This window comes from Lepidochelys kempii, chromosome 2 (assembly GCF_965140285.1).
Source record: "Lepidochelys kempii isolate rLepKem1 chromosome 2, rLepKem1.hap1, whole genome shotgun sequence".
NCBI lineage: Eukaryota > Metazoa > Chordata > Testudines > Cheloniidae > Lepidochelys > Lepidochelys kempii.
In genome coordinates this window covers 205,634,993-205,652,249 of record NC_136381.1, presented here as the reverse complement: position 1 = coordinate 205,652,249, position 17,257 = coordinate 205,634,993, and the positions used below count along the sequence as shown (strand labels likewise).

The following is a 17,257-nucleotide window of genomic DNA, read 5'->3' as shown; positions in this document are numbered from 1 at the left end:
GCTCCTGTAAATACAGATGAACACATTAGAAACTGCCCTTGACTTTTTCATGGCTCTTGTTACTTACAAAGCACTGTGGGGGCTACTCAACACATTACTTTAGGCCAAAAACTGGATGGGCCGAATTCTGCCTTCAATTGCATCCCTGCAACTCAGACTTCATTGCATCCATTTTGACTGGGCAGAACTTGACCCAAAATATTGTATGGTTGTTTTGCTGTTTTTAAAATAGTGGGACAGACACATATGGAAAGCACTAAAACACTGGATCAAACTGCTGGCTTTGTTGGCTTTTTTAAGAGCACATTTCCATATAGTGCTCCCACCTTGCAGGCGAGACCATGATAAGAGAGGAAAACTTGGATTATTGACTCAAGCAAGCAGATTGCCTTCTAAATTAATTCCCCTCATTTCTTTTTGCACTATTTCAGTCAGCCTACTAGATTCCTGGAAAGAACAGACACTGAAAGCATTTTCATCTATATTAGTACGTGCCATAAATAGCTGAAATGGTCTGCTTTACTCAGGATCTCTCTCAGCCCTGTCCATCTGGCTTGAGTCATGCCATCAAAAGAAACAGCAAAGGTCTGCTTTAGAATAGCTGTTACTTGCTAATCATAATATTCTGTTACAAATAAATGTGTAGGAAAATACTGATACTAGATGGTGTATTACTGAAAGGTGCTAATAGCTATTTGGTCTTGGATTCAGAGATAATCACAGACCTCATTACACCCAATGAGTACCAAGCACTCTCTTTCAGGCTCAACAGAATGAGCAGTCAAGCCCCTTTATACAGTAAAAGCAGCTGCAGACATTGGGGGTTATGACCCAAGGCACTAGGCCATATGACCAGGGCAGCGCTAAACCACGTTGGGTTAACTGGGGTTTCCCTAATTGCAAATGCTAGGATATTTGTTGTAGGCTGTGCATACTGGAGTTGAGAGTGTGACTGGAATAGGGTGGCTTGGATGAAGTTTTATTTGAACAGCCCAAGAGGGGAAACTGAGGCAGGCTACCTGCATAGTGATCCCAGGCCATGAGGAGGAGGAGGGGAAGCTATTGGCCCAGTGACAGTGACTGTAAGAGAAAGCAGAGGGACAGAACTTCTTGGGCATAGAGTGTGCTGGAGCGGCAGACTTAGGGATTTCAGTGCAAGGAAACTGCCTGCTGTTTGTTTCTACTGTGTTCAGGGAAACAGGATTTTCTGTAGGTTTTCCCTAAACACAGTAAGGCCAAGAATATACCTGAGTTTTACCTTCCAATTTTCATCCAAATGGAAACAAGCCTGCAAGGCCTTTAACCTAGGCTAATAGCTTGGACCAACAATGCATTCTACACACACAACCATTTATACAGCAAACAGTTTGCTTACAAAATCCTTTACAACAAACAAAAAGAAAAGGAGTACTTGTGGCACCTTAGAGACTAACCAATTTATTTGAGCATGAGCTTTCGTGAGCTACAGCTCATTTCATCGGATGCATACCGTGGAAACTGCAGCAGACATTATATACACACAGAGATCATGAAACAATACCTCCTCCCACCCCACTGTCCTGCTGGTAATAGCTTATCTAAAGTGATCATCAAGTTGGGCCATTTCCAGCACAAATCCAGGTTTTCTCACCCTCCACCCCCCCCCCACACAAACTCACTCTCCTGCTGGTGATAGCCCATCCAAAGTGACAACTCTCTTCACAATGTGCATGATAATCAAGGTGGGCCATTTCCTGCACAAATCCAGGTTCTCTGACCCCCTCACCCCCCTCCAAAAACCACACACACAAACTCACTCTCCTGCTGGTAATAGCTCATCCAAAGTGACCACTCTCCCTACAATGTGCATGATAATCAAGGAGAGTGAGTGAGTGAGTGAGTGTGTGTGTGTGTCCGAGAAAAAAGGGAGGGGGTGAGAAAGCCTGGATTTGTGCTGGACATGGCCCACCTTGATTACCATGCACATTGTAGGGAGAGTGGTCACTTTGGATGAGCTATTACCAGCAGGAGAGTGAGTTTGTGTGTGTAGGGGGGGTGAGGGGGTGAGAGAACCTGGATTTGTGCAGGAAATGGCCCACCTTGATTATCATGCACATTGTGAAGAGAGTTGTCACTTTGGATGGGCTATTACCAGCAGGAGAGTGAGTTTGTGTGTGGGGGGGTGGAGGGTGAGAAAACCTGGATTTGTGCTGGAAATGGCTCAACTTGATGATCACTTTTGATAAGCTATTACCAGCAGGACAGTGGGGTGGGAGGAGGTATTGTTTCATGATCTCTGGTGTGTATATAATGTCTGCTGCAGTTTCCACGGTATGCATCCGATGAAATGAGCTGTAGCTCACGAAAGCTCATACTCAAATAAATTGGTTAGTCTCTAAGGTGCCACAAGTACTCCTTTTCTTTTTGCGAATACAGACTAACACGGCTGTTACTCTGAAACCTTTACAACAAACAGTAAAGCAAACTCTTATGAAACACCACCACCACGCAGCCGGCAAGCTGAGAATGCCAACAGGAACAAAGGTGCCTGTATGCATAGATGCACACTGGACTAATGTCTGCACGGGCTTAACACTCGATGATGATTGAGCAGAAATATTACAGCATATGTTTTGTTGGACTGATTTAAGAGTGCTAAGAACTGTGCATTACTGGGCCCCAGCACAGGTACTTTATATCTTCTGACCGGGTTGAACAATGAAAGACAAATCTTAACAGCCCCCTGGAAGCAGAATACAAAAGCAGCAGAAATGCCACGTTCCTCCTCTTCCTCAGAGTGATGATTTGTATAACCCTTTCCTGGTTAGAGGGTTAGATGATTGGCCTGTTTACCATTCTATTTCCTAATTTGGCCATTTTCTGGACAAGATACCTATACGATTTAAACCCTTTTGAATCAGATGATACTGTTGCTTATTTGCTCTCTCTGGTTATTCCACAATTGGATGATCAAGGTGCTACAAGGGCACCCAAGGAAGACAATGGTGTTGCGGAGAAGCTAAATTAATTCTTTGTATTGGTCTTCACTGTAGTCAATGTGAGGGAAATTGCCATATGTGAGCCATTCTTTTTAGGTGACAAATATGAGGAACTGTCCCACCTTGGGAGGGCAGCAGAGGAGGATTTGGAACAAATTGATAAATTAAACAGTAATAAGTCACCAGGACCAGATGGTAAACAGTGAGGTGGCAAAATCTGCAGAGCATACAAAATTACTAAAGACAGATAAGTCCAGATTTGAGTGCAAAGGGATCTCACAAAATTGGGTGACTGGGCAACAAAATGGAAGATGAAATTCAATGTTGATAAATGCAAAGTAAGGCACATTGGTAAACATAATCCCAGCTGTACATACAAAATGATGGGATCTATATTAGCTATTACCACTCAAGAAAGATCTTGGAGTCATCATGGACAGTTGTCTGAAAACATCTGCTCAATGTGTAGGGCCCTTTGTTTTCAGTTTTTATTTTATTTAATTTTTCCTAGGAATTTATCAGTGTTTATTACCACCACAACAAAAACAGGTGAAAATCAGTACAACAACTATTAACTTTTCTGGTAAATATTGGAGTTTATTTTGGTGGACGGGAAGACAGGGGAAAAAAGTATTCAGTAGATTAATGCTTTGAATTCCGTTCATCCATGTGGCTTGCTGCAGAACTAAAACAGAACTCAGAACACAATCCCACCCCTGAGTTTTAGAGAACAATATATCTCTAATCCCCAAATAAAACTTTTCATTTGAATAAAGATTTTCCTGTTGTAGACTTGGAACTATTAGGCTATAAATACTTACATTTAATAATTGCGCCATACCATTTGCAGGGCATACACTCAACTTCATTCTTTTCTTCTGTTTTTGTTTTTTTAAAAACTTTTGAATACTTCCTTGTGTTCTGAAATGTATTTTAATACAGATTTTCATTTTCCTCCCATTTTAGTGTATCAAATCTTTAAACTGCGATCTCACAGCTTGAAATGTGCACGTGGTAGACTTGAGATTCATCAGTATGTTCAGATGTGCACGCACTCAGAGCTTGTGTGCATGCCAGTTTGTTTATTGCGTGTATCTTCTAGACTAATACATAGTCTGACTTCAACAGGCAACTTTGCATATACACACAGACTAATGTATGATCATAATACATATAGCTCATGCAATGTATTATATTTTCCAAATACACATTTTTTTATATATTTGAATGATACAAAAGTAGGGTGAAAATCAGAAAAAAAATGAATACCACCTTTTGTAAAACCCAGAAATTTTTCAGTAAAAATGAGGAGGCTGATCTATGTGCAGTGGCAATCAAAAAAGCAATGTGAGGAACGCCACTATATAAATCCATGGTATGCCCACACCTTGAATACTGTGTACTGTTCTGGTTTCCCCCATCTGAAAAAAGATACATTAGAATTGGAGGAAATACAGAGAAGGGCAATCAAAATGATTAGGGGAATGGAACAGCTTCCACCTGCGGAGATATTAAAAAGACGGGGACTATTCATCTTAGAAGAGAGACAACTAAGGGGTATATGATAGAGGGCTACAAAATCATGACTGGTGTAGAGAAAGTGAATATGGAAGTGTTATTTACTCATTCCCATAACACAAGAACCAATAAAATTAATAGGCAGCAGATTTGAAACAAACGTAAGGAAGTACTTCACACGCTGCATAGTCAACCTGTGAAATTCATGCCCGGGGATGCTATGAAAGCCCAAAATATAACAGGGTTCAAAAAAGAATTAGACAAGTTTACAGGGTACAGGTCCATCAATGGCTATTAGCAAAGATGATCAGGGACACAACTCCTTGCTCTCAGTGTCTCTAAACCTCTGACTGCCAGAAGCTGACACTGGATGACATGGGATGGATCACTTGATAATTGCCCTGGTTCTGTCTAGCGCTGGCCATTGTCTGCAGACAGGACACTGGGCTAGACTGACCATTGGTCTGACCCAGTATGGCCGTTCTTATTTTCTACCTTTATTTTTCATGGTATACAGAACCAGAACTTTGGCTGGCCCCATCCCTCACCCTCGGCCATCTGTTGGCCCCATCCCCAACCCTCAACTGGGGCCCTTAGTTGCCCCAAGACGAACCCTAGCTTGCGGCCCCATCCCTAACACTTGCATGCAGTTCCCATGCCAGCCACATCCCTAAGCCCAGCCGGCTCCAAACATCATCCTAGCCTAGGGCCTCCAGCCATAATACTAAACCTAGTCTAGGGCCACATGCCAGCCCTTGGCCCTCCAGTTGGCCCCATCCCCAACAAATGGTCTCAGAAAGCCCCAAACCTAACTCAACCCAGGGCCCTATGCTGACCCCACCCCTTACCAAGGGACCCCACTCTGACCCTTGCCCCCAGCCAGCCCCAAACCTAACCCTACCTTTAGGCCTCCTGGTGACTGCTAATTTACCCTAATTGTGAATTTGAATGTAAAAAGTCAATGTAAGTTCATAAGATGTTCACAATAACCTAGAACAACCAATGTTGATGGGAAAAGGTACAAAAGGGAGACTCAATTAGTCCAAACAAAAAGGCCTATAGCCATAGCTCAAGGCACGCGTTGAGATCACGCTGGTAAACAAGAGAAATGTGGAACCAGAAATTAGTGAACCAAAATTGGTGTGCTGGAAACTAGCCCTAACGAGTGAGCTTCACCATCATGACTGCTATCCACGCCATCTCCTGGGACCCCAGGCCTTTGCCATCCTGATCCTGACAGATGTCCTGACCAGGCTGGGCCAGGGAGGGACCCAGATGAGATCACCATCTCCACCAGCTCTGGCTGAATCCCAAACACAATCTGGGATGTGAGCTTTTCTCTCTCTCCCTGCTGTGACTAGGAAGAGACAACCAAAAGCAAGGCCCTAAACAGCCCAGTGCTGGTACAAGTTTGCCAGGACTCAGAGTGGCTGATAAGATTGTACGCTGTACCTGCGTTTCTCCAGCTGTGAGGTAGCAAGTGAGAGTCAACACCGGAGACAGAAGCTGCATTTTCTATCTTTGCTTTTCTTTTCTCTCCCCGTTTGTGCGGGTTTGTTTTATTCTGCCTTCTAGGAAACTGGATTGGACTTTAACAGCAGCTCCAGATCATCTCAACTAACTTCGTCCCTTTTCTGCTAAAGGACAGTTATTAACATCTCTAATGCCATCTAAGATTGTCAAACAATGGGATTTTTCCTTCTAAAAACTCTCTCCAGCTATAAGGAAAGGGAACAAGAAATGCTGTTAAAATGAAAACCTTATTCAGTACTTTATATTTCAAAAGCTTTAATTGGTTTCCCTTCTTTCCTGTATTTTTAATAAAAGGTTACAAGGATTTTTAATGGTGTTTGCCATGGTACTAAGCAGGCTGAAATCTTTATGACAAACCTCAAACCTTGTTTAACACTGTTTAATGTTGAACAGCAACTGGGTTACGTTAACACTTTTGGCCCATTTATTCCATCTAAATTAATACAACATGACCCAAACCCCAACCCTTGTTTGGGGACCCCAGCTGGCCCTAACCCTCATGCTAGCCGAGAGACCCTGCTCAGCTCCATCTCTCACCTGGCTGACCTAGCCATCCCCAACCCTCATGTTAACCAGGTCCCCATTCCAGCCCCTACCCTCATCTTAGCCCAGGTATTCCTTACCCTATCTCAGGGATCCCTGCTAACCCCAATCCTATCAATAACCCCAGACCCTCAGTCATTCCCACTCCTAACCCTAGCCCTCTGAGAGCCCCAAAATCCTAAACTTATACTGGGCCCCTGGCCATTCCCAACCCTCACCCTAACCCTACTGGTCCAAATCCCCACTGTAGCTTTGGACCCCCATGCTAGCCCCAACACTCACCCTTGCCCGGGTGCCCTCTGTGGAACCATGAGGGCTCAGAGAGCCAGTTCAGCCTGTTGATCCTGGCCCCAACCCTAGCCCAGGTCACCCTTAGATGGCTCCTACCCTAACCCTGCCTTGATTTCAGGGGCCCACTCAGCCAGCCCCAACCCTGACATTAGTTTTGGGCATTCTCAGCTGGCCACAAACATAACCACAACCCTAATCAGGGGGCAACCCTCAGCTAGCTGGCGCTGGCCCCATCTCTAGCCCAGAGGCCCCCCTCAGCTGGGCTCAACCCTAACCCCAGCCATAGCCTGTGCATCCCTTCAGCTGGCTGGCACTGGTCCAGTTTTAACCCAGGTGACACCCATAGCCAACCCCAAGTTCACCGGTCCCCTCAACTGGTCCCAACTTTGAACACTTTGCAATCTCTTGATCCTGGAATGTTTATTTCTGAATTCTTGTGCACTACTGATTTCTGCGTGATAGGTATGTGTGGGAACAAGTGGATAAGGCAGTAATTTAAGATTTTCTTTTCTGCAAGTACAGCAGGTTCCAGTTAGCAGGCTGTAGAAATTAATCCAAACAAATAAATTCAGTATTGCAGTGAAATCTGGCATTTTTTAATAAACACTTTTGAAGTTTCTGAAGTGATTCTAGGATACAAAATTGTCAATCCAAAGCCTGCATCTCTGTACAGAAAAATACAGTGCAAGAAATTAAGGGCTTAGTCCTTTTCTGACAAGACTCCCATTGAAATCAGTGGATATTTTGCTGGAGTAGAGGCTGAGCACCAACCCTGAAAGGTGCTGAGGACTGTCAACCCCAATGGACTGTGGGAATGGAAAGCAAAGATATTTAGCACCTCTAGCAGAGGATCCAACCACAAGTAAGGGACTCAGATTTGGGCTCTATAAAACAAGCTCTCTAGTAAGCAGCATGTTGGTCAAGAGGGGGAAAAAAAACCAACCCAAAAAACAAAGGACAGAAAGACTATGATTGCAAAGATTTTTCCATAAACAAATTCCCTTTCCCCTCCTAGGCCCCCCAAGGACTATGGATTTAATTGACAAGTCTGATCTGTTACATTTGTAGTAAAAAGAAAAAAATGATTTTATTATTCAAGTGTTTCTATATGATCTGGTTCATAGCCATAAAAGGAAGATTTCCGTTGAGTGGACACTGATGTACATTTAGGTGTCTCTTGTGCATATTATGATTATTTTTTTTTAAAAAAAGAAGTGAAACAAAACTAGGATTTCACACACTTATGTAAATAATTATAAAATATAGCTTTAGCAGTTTTACTCCTGGAAAATGATTTAGTTTGGCTGAAGCAGATGTATTGGCTAGGATTATTGCGCTCTGTATCTCCTGTTACATATTAGAACGAGTCAGCCAGTGAAAATCCTGGAAACAAAAAAACAGAAACAAAACAGATAGGTGGAGTAGAATGCAAACATGTATTTACTAACATACAATCCTGCCCTTGTGGAATTGTGTAACACTGCTTATGAAAATATCATTTTATTCTCAATTTCTTTGGTAGGAGCACAGAGAAAGGATTTTTGATACTGTGACAACACTCATAACAAAATTGTCAATAAATAAGGACAATTAGGAAAATGGTGAAGTCAAAGGCCCTGATATGACAAAGAGCTGAGCATGTGGGGATCCCTGCATCTCCATAGAGCCTCGCTGCTGACCAGCAATCTCTCCCCATGTCTCAACAGAGGTTCAGGAGGATACAGGGGGTCTGTCCATCAGAGCCTGAGAAAAATGAAAACACGTACCTGCTGTTTTCTGTCAGATTGTGGGTTGATCATTACATTGATAAGGGAAGGCACTTGCTTCTCTGCCAGGCTTGCTTTCAGGGCATTTTGAAGTTCCTCTGGTGTTTTTACAAAGTATCCTTTACCCCCAAATGCAGACATAATCTGCTCATAGTGAGAATTTGGCAGGAGACAAACAGGTGGTGCACTGAAAGAAGCAAAGAGGTTTATGGTACATAGAGTTAAAATTGCAAGAATGACCAACTAGGATTATGCCAATTTTAGTACTTTTAAATGGTCATTATGCTGGCTCTCTAAGTTTCTCCTATGCTTGTGGGACACGTAATTCAGTTCCTATGAACTTAGTTGTGTTTAACTGGGCATGGTGATTGTGTAAAGGTAGACTTGTTGCCAATTAGTTACTGATCTGACACCGCAAAGCTTTTCACTTCAGCTTTTAGACTAGAACAGAAAATACTAGCCACGGATAAAAAGACCCTCTTGGTTGCTTCTCAGTTAATTAAAAGCACATAGGTTAGAGGTACTCACCACACAGTTGGTTCTCTAGACTTTAACATCTCCTTCCAGGTATCTGCATCCAAACCACGGTATATCCCATTGTTGTTTACTACGATAATTACAACTGACAAGTTATACCTGCAACCATTCATAAATAAAAGAATGATCATGGGAGAAATTCTAAAGAATTGCATCTTTCTGTGAAGCGCTAAAGGGACACTCTACCAAAAAGAATCACTTCTGAATGAAAGTTCTTATACCTACTATTGTTAAAAGTGTCATAGATTCACAGGGTCTGGTCTATGCTCTGGCCTCTAACCAGACTCCTGGGAATGACCCCTTTAGCATGTTGGACCCAGAGTGATCCACAGGGGTAGGCCTATGGCCACCATGACTCGCAAACTAGCCCTTTGGGCTCCAACAATTCCCCCCCTCATCTCTCTCCATGGCTCTCTGTGGCGAGTCCAGATGAACCACACGTCTGAGAGAGACTTAGTCACCTCACTCCCATTCGGGGCGCAATGCTTTTCATTAAGTATCTGCAGCCTATACCAGGCAGCCTTTGGATAACAAGGGGATCTTTATTAACACCTGGAATCTAGAATCTGTAAATCTTTAGGTTCGCATGATAATGGTAGGCTTAGTACAGAGTTCATATTGGTGGAAGCCATGGCTTTGCTATGCCCTCTTTCTCTCAGCTCCATCTTCGCGTGCCCCACTGTCCGTCTACCTCCTCTCCCTTTGCTTTCCTGCTAGGGCTTTTGCCCTGCTTCCCTGCAGAGAGATGGTGGTGGTGCTGGGAAATAACTTGCTCTAAAGAGTTAACGTTCAGTCATTAAGGCTTCCATTCAAATGTGTTGATCCCAGCCCAGACAATCCTAGTGGCTATACTTCTCAAATACCTAGGCTGATCTCCCATCTCCCCTTCCCTCCACAAGAGGAAGCAATGCCAAAGGGATAGACACAGAGTCAGACACATAGTTTATAAACATATTAGAAAAATTCCCCCATTTGTCACAACAAGTAGCACCTAATATTAGTAAGACAAAATATTTTTCTATATTTTTTCAGTTTGTTTTCTTTGTGCATTTAACTGCACTTTGTGTACAGCCAGTTTCCCTGATCTGGATAGTCTGTCAGTTAGACAGGGATAATAAATTAAGATGGTTTACTTGATCAAAAACTTTTTTTTACCTGCAAATAGTTTCCACTTCCATGCCAGAAAATCCAAAAGCACTGTCTCCTTCTACACAGATCACTCGCCGTTCAGGTGTCTGATCTTTAGCCACCATTGCAGCAGCTATAGCAAATCCTAGCCCAACTCCCATTGCTCCAAATGTACCAGCATCAAGTCTACAGATAGAAAGTAAAATTATTGCCTCTTTCTTCACTGCATTATTTTTCCTGTACAGCCAGGCAAACAGCTCTCAACTTGTCCATGACAGTTTGTTCTTGGCTTGTAGTAATTTTGATATAACCCAACTACTTATAAAACAATATCTGGATAGTAAAAAGGCATTTGACACTTGTATTGCTATATTGCACAACATGTGTCTAAATAGGCGCGGTTCTCATATAAGAATCTGATCAAGATTTCATAATACTCTAATGAACACACATATAATGGAACTTTTAAAAAATTAGTTGACTGGAATAAGAGATGCTTACATACTACCAATTACAATGTACTATATTCCTGATTGCCTTCAGTCTGAATTGTACTGGTAATTCAAGACATCTAATTAATATGTGCTCAGATGTTTCAAGTGGTAGTAAAATAGTTATTCTATTGAGTGTTGCATCCCAAAGGTCAAATTAAGAGGGTACATGAAATCTTTTCTCCATTTAACTCCCTGGAAATCCAACTAGAAGCCTGAAAAATTTCAGGCAAATAATGCTATTCAAATTCCAGTCTTCAGGTTCAACTTTTTGAAATCAAATTGCAAGCTGTAATTAAATAAGACCATTTCAACCAGGCAAATGCAAAATACATTTTAAAAAAAAGCACAATTATAGGCTTAACTTTTCAGATTCGCCCTCTTATGTGCACAAGGCTATGTGCAAAGAAAAAAGCATCAGAGTCACCGTGCCAGCCTTTTAAAAATAAATATATTCCCACAGTTAATTTTAAATTAACTTTATTTCATCTCAAATATGTTGTGAGGTTCATTTGTTACCTATCATGCTTTTTTCAAAAGGAGGTTCTAGACTCCACAATCAGATCTGAAGGGTCACCTCAGCAAAGATTGTCCAGTTTTCTCTCATACAATCTAATAAATACAGACTAGCTCTAATTTACAGTCATTCTGTAATAGCTGGCTTTAAGAGTCACAAATCAGAACGTCAGAATTTGTACGTCTACATTTAGGCACCTGAACTCCTATGTAGAGGCCCAATATATGGCCTTTTTCCAAAGATGCGGAACACGTGTGTCTCCCATTGATTTTAAGGGGATTCTGCATTACAGCAACTTTGTGTGTGTGAATCTGCTTGCAGGATAGGACCCTAACCTATTTATTTTAAAAAATTTAAGTAAGTCCTAACATTTTAGGTACAGATTCACATACCAAGTATGGGACTCAATAATATACTTCCATCCCAAAAAGAACTGAGATCTCTGCTAAATAACTTTCACCCGTTTGAAATATGGCCATTTATTACCATTGTACTATTTGCTGAAGTCCCACACAAATCAACGTGTATTCGGTATAAAAATCAATGACAGGGTATGACCAAAAGGGATAAAGGTAAGTTGCCTTAACAAGAACAAACCCACCCCAAAGACACATTATACATTTACTTTACTTAAATAACTTTTTTATTTAAAAAAAAAGACACGGAGCCAGTAATTTATAACCCAACTACATGGAAACAAACATATGCACATAATTGTTGCATCATGGCAACAGAGCAAATACTTTACCTGTGGCGAGGATGATAGTTTGGAAGCATAGTACGTCCAATGTCCATAGTATTAGCTCCCTCACTAACCAGAATGCAATCCCTGGGTAACAGTTCTCTGACATGATGGAATACTGTATAATAATTCATAGGCAGGGATTTTTGTAATGCCAATGCCTTTAAAAAAAGAGACTATAAATCATTTCTATACGTACTGCTTAGCATAAGGGCAATGTGCAATGCCATGTGTGAATATTACCACTGAAGTCAGGGACTATTCTCCTGAGAAAGGGTTGCAGAACTAGACTTCCTCCCAATGGCTGAGATCATCAGAGTCACTTTTGCTGACAGTGCCTTTGTAATTCTGAAGAGAGGCCATTTTCAGCAGAGATTCCCTCAGGTGTGCAACCTGCTCCCTCTGGTGGTGTGCCATCGTCAACAGTTTATTGACATTCAGAGCAACGAGCAAGGCACCTCAGCTCACCATTATTATTACTATTTATTATCTGTATTGCCATGCACCCACTCATGGGCCAGAACCCCATCGTGCTAGCTGCTGTTCAAATGGAGTAAAAATGTTCGACTATTTCTAATCGCAGGTGAGCTGTGTCATTTGTGTGTTGGGATGGTTCAGGAACAGCCCCTGTTTGTGCTGTCACTGAGAGGAGTCTAATTTAGGCTCCAATCCTGCTGACACATATGGGCTTAACTTTCCAGGCCTGAACAGTCCAATTCATATGCAGAAATTTAAGCACATCCGTAAGTATTTGTAAGAAAGGGGCCTTAATGTGTCACAATAACTGGCACATACAAATCCATAAAATAAAATAAAAATAAAGGATCTACCTGAGCAAAACTGAGCTGTCATATGCTAAGAGTAACACCACATCACTTGAAAATAAATTCTGTTACCATATCATCTTCTACACAAGGGCTTCCTTCTGGCACTATGGTCCTGATCCAAAGCCCAATGACTTCAATGGGGTTTGGATGACAATTAGCTCTTAAGCCCAGTCTGTCCATACAGCAGATAAATCTGAACACAGTAAGCCTACAGGAGTCTTCTGAAACATTTTGATACCATTCAGAATTTAGCAACCTGAAAGTTCCGATTAGTTAGGGAGACTTAACTACAATACTGACAGGGATATGATTGATACTCTTTGTCCAGAAAAGGATCAAAAGCCACTTTTACTGAGCCATAGTATTACCTTGGATGTTTCTTCATTGCTCTTCATTTTCTCTCTTAATCCCTTCCACCACTCCGAATAAGAAGGATATTTCCATTCCATTAGAACAAGTTGTTCTAAAAGCTAAAACAACACACACAAACACACAGACAAAAAATTTATCCTCTTTCAAAACAACATAAACCTCAGAATAATTTCTTCAAGAAAATCTAACATTCATAAACCAAGATCCCAGCACAATACTACATCTACTTTTAAATTTAAATTTTGGATTAGATACTGGATGCACAGCATAAATATACTGCATGAAAAAAAATACTTTTCCTAGAACTGTTTTTTTTTTTTTTTTATAATTTACTCTCTTTCTACAAGTCAAAGAAAGTTATAAACACCTTGCATTACATTACCTGCTCAGTCACGGCATTTATGTCACCTAATAAATGTGCAGCAGGTCTCACGTTATTCCCCAGCTCTTCTGCACAAATATCAACCTATTTTAAAAAAAAAATAGGTTTTAGACAAAAGAACACTGAATCAATTAGAAATATTTTTAAGTCAATACGACTTACACTGTAAAATAGAAGAGTATTTTCTAACAACCTCATTAGTCCTCACTTTGGCTTTAAGAGTAATTTCCTCTAATCTTTACTGGAAGTGCTATTCAAGAGATGATTTACTCCAAGTAAAAACCTACTGTACATACCCATTTTCAGACATTCATTTGTACCCTTAGCACCGACTTACTGCTTCTGTTATACCTCCGACACACCGTACTATATATAACTTTGTTACTACTAGTGTGAAGAGCTCTAGTCAAAGAGTGGACACCTTTGGAGGAGACCAGATGAGGACTTATGTTTCAGACTACTGAAAGCCAGCTAATCAGAGAGCAGAACTGACTGTTGCCCTTGGACACATGGTTTACAATATTTTGAAATGGGGGAGGGGTAAAATTGTGTTTATATCCTACCCTTCCTAATACAGACAGTTTGCCAGAAGTATTCAGTTGTTAAGTAGCCTTTCCTCCTCTACTCTCATTGTTTCTAAGTGGTCAGGCTCGGATAGTGAGCAGCAAGATCTTGCTTGCTTTGACTGTAAATACAAGATAATGTTTTTAAAGGATCCTACTGAGAGAGGGATCCATTATTATGAACAATTCCACAATTTCATAACTCTTTGTTTCTGACCAAGGAAATTATAGTCCTATACATGGTTCACATGCATTATGGGCCCAATCTTTGGGCTATTGCACTGAATAGGAGCTTTGCCATTAATTCAGTGGGAGCAGCATCAAGTCCTATATGCTCGGAATAACATTATATTGATTTTGAAAATATCAAGGGAATTAAAAACAAATAAAAACAGTTATTTTGGAGAACTACAGTGATCACATGCATTGTACTGCACTGTCAATATGACAAAGATCATCACATGAAAGAGCAGCTTATTACAGAGAGAGAGAGCTAACCTACAGAGGGTGCTGTTCAAATTATTTTCCTAGATTACCTGGATAATCTTTACATCTGGTCGAAATCTTGGTGGAAGTCCAAAGTGCAAAATCCAGTTCAACCTGGCACCAAACAATATTATTACATCAGCATGTTGCAATGCCCTAATAATGGAAAACAAGAGAAAAACATGAAATGTAAATATTTTTTATATTTAATTGCTTTTCAAAAATGGCAATAGTTCCAGATAGCACAGCAGCCCTATCATTTAGGAGAATAAAATAACAAATCTTGCTTCCCTCCAGTCTATATTTGTTTAGCTCAGCAAGCTAAAAATCTTTTATACAAACTGTCTCTTTAGTTTATATAAGCAGAAGATTTTCTGAATTTCCAAATAAAGCACTAAGTTCTTTCTAAAACAGCATTCATTTTGTGAAAGTAAATATTATTAGAGCAAAAAACAAATAAACAAAAACTCTACTTTAACAGAATTCTGAGGTAGCAAAGTCAAGTACTCAAAAATTAGAAAATACCAGAATGAAGGTTGACCACGCAACCAAGGTGACCAGATGTCCCGATTTTATAGGGACAGTCCTGATATTTGGGGCTTTGTCTTATATAGGCGCCTATTACCCTCCACCCTCTGTCCTGATTTTTCATACTTGCTGTCTGGTCAGCCTACATGCAACCTTAATTCAGCCTTCTGGTGTGTATGCCCAAGGTGGCCCAGCTGCTGAGCAAAATACCTCAGGTATAGTTTTTAAGTTCTCAGATTTATTAATAACATACTCCATAATGATGACGGTATTTTGCTCAACACACAACTTTGTTTACATTTAAGTATATAGGAGTTTCAGCTGCAAAGTAAGCCCACTGTACACACATACCTACAAGTGCTCTATAAGTAAGCTCACCTTCATTTGTGGGTGACTACAATTATTTTTTTAAAACACAATCTTCAATATATGTCTCTTCAATACAATTAAAGGATTTACAGAGACCCTAGTTCAATTAAACTGGAATGTACTACAAATGATATAAAAGCGAGGCTGCATAAAGCAAAATTTGAATTGTGATACTCCATTTTATATAAACCTTTATAGCCTTAAAGGTCAGAACACTGAAAATGCCAGTAGTTTTCTGCTACATGTAATGTAACTTGTTTACATACTTCATTTTGTGCTATAAACTACATGTTAAAAATACTATGTTGTCTGATATAGGCTTAATATTTATACAACAAAACGTAACTCAAAAGAATTCAGCCTAGCTTTTGCCAAAACTTACTAGTGACTCCCAAGCTTTCACCCCGGATTCAGTTCTAAGCAGCATTTGACACAAGCTGTGTAACGCTACTGGCTTTATCCACTGCCATAAAGCAGGGCACGAAATGCAGCTGCACTTCAACTTTTTTTTGCTTTTTGTGTTAGGCCTTCCACAGTATCTGTAACATATTGCAATTTGCTGTATCTTTAATGGTATGTTCCTATTAGTTTCCCAGAAGATAGGATTGGAAGCAAAGCCTTGGTTTATACTGACCTGGATCTGGCTGCAGCTACACAGTTTGGATGGTTGTCAGGAACAACCCCTTTTCCCATTGGGGTAGGCAAAAATGGTAGCCCGCATTGGTCCACCAACTTTCTGATGCTGTTTTCAGCACGTGAATAAGCAGCACCTACAGGAAACAAAGTATAAAGAAGGGTTTAATGTGATCTCTAATTATGTCTTTTCATGGCCTCATTTAAACAAGGTGCTTAAGTAAGGGCTTATCTTCAAGCATGTGAGTGAATAGTCCCACTGATTTAGAAATACTTATATGCTTAAAATTACAAATATGCTTAAATGTTTCTCTAAAACAGGAGAACAGTGTGATCTCTAAAACATATACTCTTCAATTAACCTAAATCATCATATTATATAGATGGGGCTGGTAGCACTGCCTATTATTAAGACAGCCTGACACTTCCCATTATAAAACCCTGTTTTCAGTTGCTTGTAACTTGCCAAACGTTAACTGTTTGGCTGAGACTTTCCATGGCAGGTGTCTGCCACAGGCAGGATGTGTTCAGAAAAATTTCCACCAAAATGGTTTAGCTGTTTCTGATAAAGAGGTTGGGGAAAAACACATTGTTTTGCCTATGGTATAAAATTCTGGCAATCCTTTCTCTGAGAAGTTTAGCACCCCTGTGATTTGGCACAGGAAAGAGATAGGACTGGGACACGGTCACATTGCAGGGAACGGGGCAGAAGGGGTCAAAAACTTGGGGTGTAGAAGCAGAAGAATCTGTTCCCACTAGAGCACACTCCTCTCCAGAGCCTGGAATGGAACCTAGGATTCATGAGTCTCATCATTCCTCTGCTGCCAACAAGCATCTGTGAAATCCATTGCAAACTGTGCGTCTCATCTGGTCCACACAGAGAATGATAATCTACTATTGCTATAGTTATTCCATTAGCTCAAGTGGAGGAGGTCTCTGCTGTAAATCTAAAGGTTCTAACCCTGCTCATGAACCACATGTATGTCAACATGATGGAATTTCTGTTTTTCAATTTGTTTTTTAAATACTTAGGAAATTACGCACACAAAAACT

General features: G+C 40.7%; 1 protein-coding gene across 3 annotated transcripts in view; it reads right to left on the bottom strand.

Moving 5' to 3' along the window:
• Positions 1 to 7,430: 7,430 nt before the first annotated feature.
• The window catches only part of HACL1 (2-hydroxyacyl-CoA lyase 1), a 33,526-nt gene continuing 23,699 nt past the window's right edge, over positions 7,431 to 17,257 (bottom strand). For all 3 annotated transcript variants that reach the window (XM_073333569.2, XM_073333571.2, XM_073333570.2), the window contains exons 9-17: positions 16,206 to 16,341; positions 14,725 to 14,830; positions 13,626 to 13,709; positions 13,240 to 13,341; positions 12,051 to 12,205; positions 10,322 to 10,480; positions 9,158 to 9,265; positions 8,630 to 8,816; positions 7,431 to 8,246 (exon numbers count right to left, since the gene is read on the bottom strand). In XM_073333569.2, coding sequence (XP_073189670.2) covers positions 8,214 to 8,246; positions 8,630 to 8,816; positions 9,158 to 9,265; positions 10,322 to 10,480; positions 12,051 to 12,205; positions 13,240 to 13,341; positions 13,626 to 13,709; positions 14,725 to 14,830; positions 16,206 to 16,341 — 1,070 coding nt within the window. In that variant the 3' untranslated portion in view covers positions 7,431 to 8,213. The remainder of the gene's footprint in view (positions 8,247 to 8,629; positions 8,817 to 9,157; positions 9,266 to 10,321; positions 10,481 to 12,050; positions 12,206 to 13,239; positions 13,342 to 13,625; positions 13,710 to 14,724; positions 14,831 to 16,205; positions 16,342 to 17,257) is intronic.